The 4353-nt window shown below is 36.4% G+C and overlaps 1 protein-coding gene across 1 annotated transcript; it reads right to left on the reverse strand.

Moving 5' to 3' along the window:
• Positions 1 to 1461: 1461 nt before the first annotated feature.
• LOC112029020 (subtilisin-like protease SBT1.8) lies at positions 1462 to 4048 on the reverse strand. Its single transcript, XM_024061703.2, has one exon. The coding sequence runs from the start codon at positions 3955 to 3957 to the stop codon at positions 1672 to 1674; it is 2286 nt and encodes a 761-aa protein (XP_023917471.2). The 5' UTR covers positions 3958 to 4048; the 3' UTR covers positions 1462 to 1671.
• Between the last annotated feature and the right edge of the window lie 305 nt (positions 4049 to 4353).

Here is a 4353-nt window from a genome sequence, read left to right on the forward strand (position 1 = left end):
TGAATTCACCACTTATATTAAGAATGAATTGCACTTATTAATATTTATTCAATAATTTTAAAATTATACAAATTCTAACATTGCTATTTAAAACAAAATAATACAAAAATAAGTAAAACAGATACACAAGTTTTATTTCTACACATTATCAACATCTCAAAATATAATATAAAATTACAAATGGCTTATTGGATAATTCATTTAACAAAGAATAAAAACATATAAGAAATTTACAATTTTGAAAATTAATTTTTTAATCTATTGTTAATTGTGGTTGTCACTCTATTTCAATTTGAGATATATATTAAAGTTTGATTGTTTACTTATTTATACACGGTCTCTTTTATTAATATTATATCATTTTTAAGTAGCACACACTCTAGGAAATATTATAATTTATTTTAAAAAACCGTTTATTTTGGACATAAATTGTTAAAAAATAGGTCTAAGCATTCATAATTTATGTTAATTTGATACTTTGGCTTCACTATTTTTACACTTGTGAATGTTTCTCACACATGTCTACAATTTTAAATTTATATTTTTAACTATACTGTAACCAGATTATCTTGATATGCATATTGTTATTTAATATTTAAAAATCTTTACTCATTACAGAATGCTCAATAATTCATCTTTCAATTAATTTGCATAAAAATATGTAAATGTCTCAATTATTTCCTTAAAACTCACAACAAATAATTAAACCAATATTGTCTTAATTTTATTATTTATTTTTTTAAACAAAATAAAAAAGTTTAAAAAAATGGTTTGGATTCGGGTCGGGTTGACTCGCAAAAACACGGGTCGATCGGGTCAACCCATTTTTGCTTTAGGTAAAAAAATCATATTTGGATCAAGTATTTTTTGGGTCAGATCGAGTTAGGTCAGAAAATTCTAACCCGTTTTGCCATGTCTAAACTGAAGCCTCTACCGACCACCACCTTATTCATTGGTGGGGTTTGGATTCCGCGTTTGCATTTCAGCAAATGTGTTTTCCTCTTTTTTTTTTTTTTGGCCGCATTTTTTGACTTTGGGGTACAAAAAATCTGTGCATGAACAGTGCGCGCACTGTTTACGCACTGTTCATGCACTGTTTATGTAATAAAAAATATTAAAAATGGGTCCCACGGTATTATTCACACATTTAAAAATATTCTTTTGCTACAGTGTTTTCAGTTTTCAGTTTCAATAATAATAAGTTCAATCCAAACACACCCATTGTCAACCGCCTAGTCTGACTGTTCGATTGACTCGGTAGAGGTCAGCTTTCATTGGTCATGGGCGGGAGCAAGATAATGCCAAACCAGCATATACGAAACTATGACATTATGCTTAACACGTTAAGAGACTTTAATATCTTACAAGCACTAGTATAGAAATGTCTTGAATGCTTTGCCCTCGATGACAGTCCTCAAACAGGAAAATAAAGATCACAAAAAGGGAAGAAAGCTTTCTAGGAAAAAAAAAAACTTCAGATATTTAGCACATTTATTGTGATTCATGTTTAACACATTTATTCTCATATACAAACCCAGCATATAGTTATAACACAGCACTTACAGATTTTCAAGATGAATAACCACTACTTGACCTGAGAAGACAGATAGCCAGGACGCCCTCTACAATAGCTAATATTTAGCATGTGAACATGCCCATATATATTGTCCGCTAATATTTGATAGCCACTATGGGGCTTGATACTATGTGGCTATCTTGATCAATCCATTTGAGAAAACCAAATACCGTTGGAATTGGATATTCTCCATCAAGCTTATCAAGCCCAACACTCGCAACAAAGCTTCGATTCTGATGTTTGCGGGTGAAGGAAAGAATACTCGGTTTGACACTTATTCTCATTCCGGTTGGAATGTTCTCCAAATGTGCTCGGTAAACAGATTTATCATTGCCAACATTTGTCACAACCCTGTTAAACTTCATTGTCACTGGATATCTAGTTTTGTTGGAGAGTACAGCCATGAAAGAGGGATAGTTTAGATCATGAATAGATTTGTGGTTGCAACTCCATCGAGTTCGTCTAAGGAGAAGAATCATTTGCTTCTTAGTGTACCCCAGGCCACACACAAATTCAATATAATCTTGCAGACCCATATCATAAATCAGTCCAGGATCCATGGCTTTGTTTGGATTGATATGGCCAGCACCAAAGTCTAGAGGTGAGGAAGAAGAATTTGTCAATTGGCTTTTAAAAAACTTGCCAGTATTGTCTTTGACATAGGCTGTGGTCATCATAGCTGATCGGATAGCTGCTGGGCTCCATTTAGGGTGGATTGCTTTTAGTAAAGCTCCAACGCCAGCAACATGTGGAGTCGACATTGATGTGCCTGATTGAAAAACATAATTTGAAGCCAAATAATATTTTCCTACTCGGATGTACGGAAATATGGGTGAAAATGCAGCTAGCACATCAACTCCTGGAGCTAGAATATCTGGCTTTAAAACTCCTGGACTGATTGTGCTTGGACCCCTTGAAGAGAACTTGGCGATTTGAGGTGCAGACTTGGTACTGAACCTTGTTAATAGAAACCTCATGTCACTCACTATTGGATTTCTCACCTTTGTCACATACTCTTTAACCCGAGTCCCTGAAGCAGTTGGCACAATAAGGCTCGGAATGGAGTATTCATTTGGTAAGAAAGAGAATGATGCATCTGTCAAGAAGATAGCTCCATAACCACCTGCGCTCTCGACCTCTTCAATCTGTTCAGAAACTTTAATCTTGGCGCTATAATCACAGATGACTACCTTACCAATAACCTCCTTTTTATCCAAAGATTTGTAGTTGCAAATTGCTTTGCTCCTGTTGCGTGTGCCATAGTACAAAGGTAAATTAGTAATGAAACCACTCTCTGGATAGTATGATGTGCCTCCAATGGTAACCCCATTTCCTAGAGTCACTTTTCCGTGGAAACTTCGATCAATTGTGCCAGCCCCAACAGTTGTTATCCAAGGTGCTCCATTATGTATTGTTTTAAAATCTCCATCATTTCCAGCACCACAGACAATAAAAATCCCTTTCTCAATTGCCGAAAGAGAACCTATGGCAATGATATCAGTGAAATAAGAAGTCCGATCCATGGCAATGGACAAAGACATGATATCAACCCCATCATCAATTGCTTGGTCCATACCAGCCAGAACATCGGTTGAAAAAGACTCTTTTGTGTCTGTTGCCCAACCAACCTTGTACATGGCAAGATGTGCACGAGGAGCTACGCCCCTGGCTGTGCCTCTTGCATAACCAAAGTGACTTACACCATGTACATAGTTACCCACCGCTGTGGATGATGTGTGTGTACCATGACCTAGGAAGTCTCTCGCAGAGCTGAAATCTTGTTCCTTGGATATATTAATACCTGCAGCTTGGAGTCCTTTGCTAAACGATTGAGCCCCAATGAGCTTCCTGTTGCAGTATGAAGGGCTAAATGCTGTGCCATTCTCACACTTGCCTTTCCATCTTTGTGGCACTGGTGACATACCCTCGTCATTAAAACTCTCGCTCTCTGGCCAAATTCCTGTATCAAGGATACCTACAATCACATCTTCTCCATATGAGGAAGCGGGCCATATGCCAACATTTTGTTGTAGCCCAAGAAACTTAGGGGAGTAGGTTGTCAACAGCTTGCCAAAGGACTCCGGGTATGTGGCGAGGTGAGCCGGAGATTTCTCAACCTCAGATAGCTGAGAGGGTGTAAGCCTCGCACTGAAGCCATGCATGACATGGTTGTATGAGTACAATAACAGTTCCTGGTCATCACCAGGAGAAGACGACAGTGAATTTAAAATGGAACGATGCCATGACTCATGTGTTAATAAAGACACAGGCTTCTGAGTATGGTCCATATGGATGATGTATGTTTGATATTCTTCGACTTTGGACATTGCATAGTTTAATCGAAGAAGAAAAAATAGCAGCAAAGGTAGTGCGTAACTCATCCTTAGGCTAACGTTATTGGAGATTGGCTGGGAAATGATGGGAGAATTGGAATATATGTATATATGTTTTTATGCATATAGAAAAGAGAGAGGGCGTATACATACTTTGCATAAGAAATAAATAAAAAAGAGAGTGGGTATACTTGTAAATGTGCTTTGCATGATTTCAGTAAGTTGAACTTTCCTTTCAATTTCATGTTTTTTCATGGACCAATGGAAATTCAATGTCTTATTATACGGTCCTAAAAAACAAAAACTCGTCTTTTACGATTTGATTTACTATGGCAAGTTCATGAACGAATTGAAATTCCTACTCTATAATAGATTCCCAAAATTTAATGAATGAACTCGTACTTTTTATTGAAAACTTTTTGTTTTTATCGATAGTACATCCAA

Source organism: Quercus suber, unplaced genomic scaffold (assembly GCF_002906115.3).
Source record: "Quercus suber isolate HL8 unplaced genomic scaffold, Cork oak 2.0 scaffold_520, whole genome shotgun sequence".
Taxonomy (NCBI): Eukaryota; Viridiplantae; Streptophyta; class Magnoliopsida; order Fagales; family Fagaceae; genus Quercus; species Quercus suber.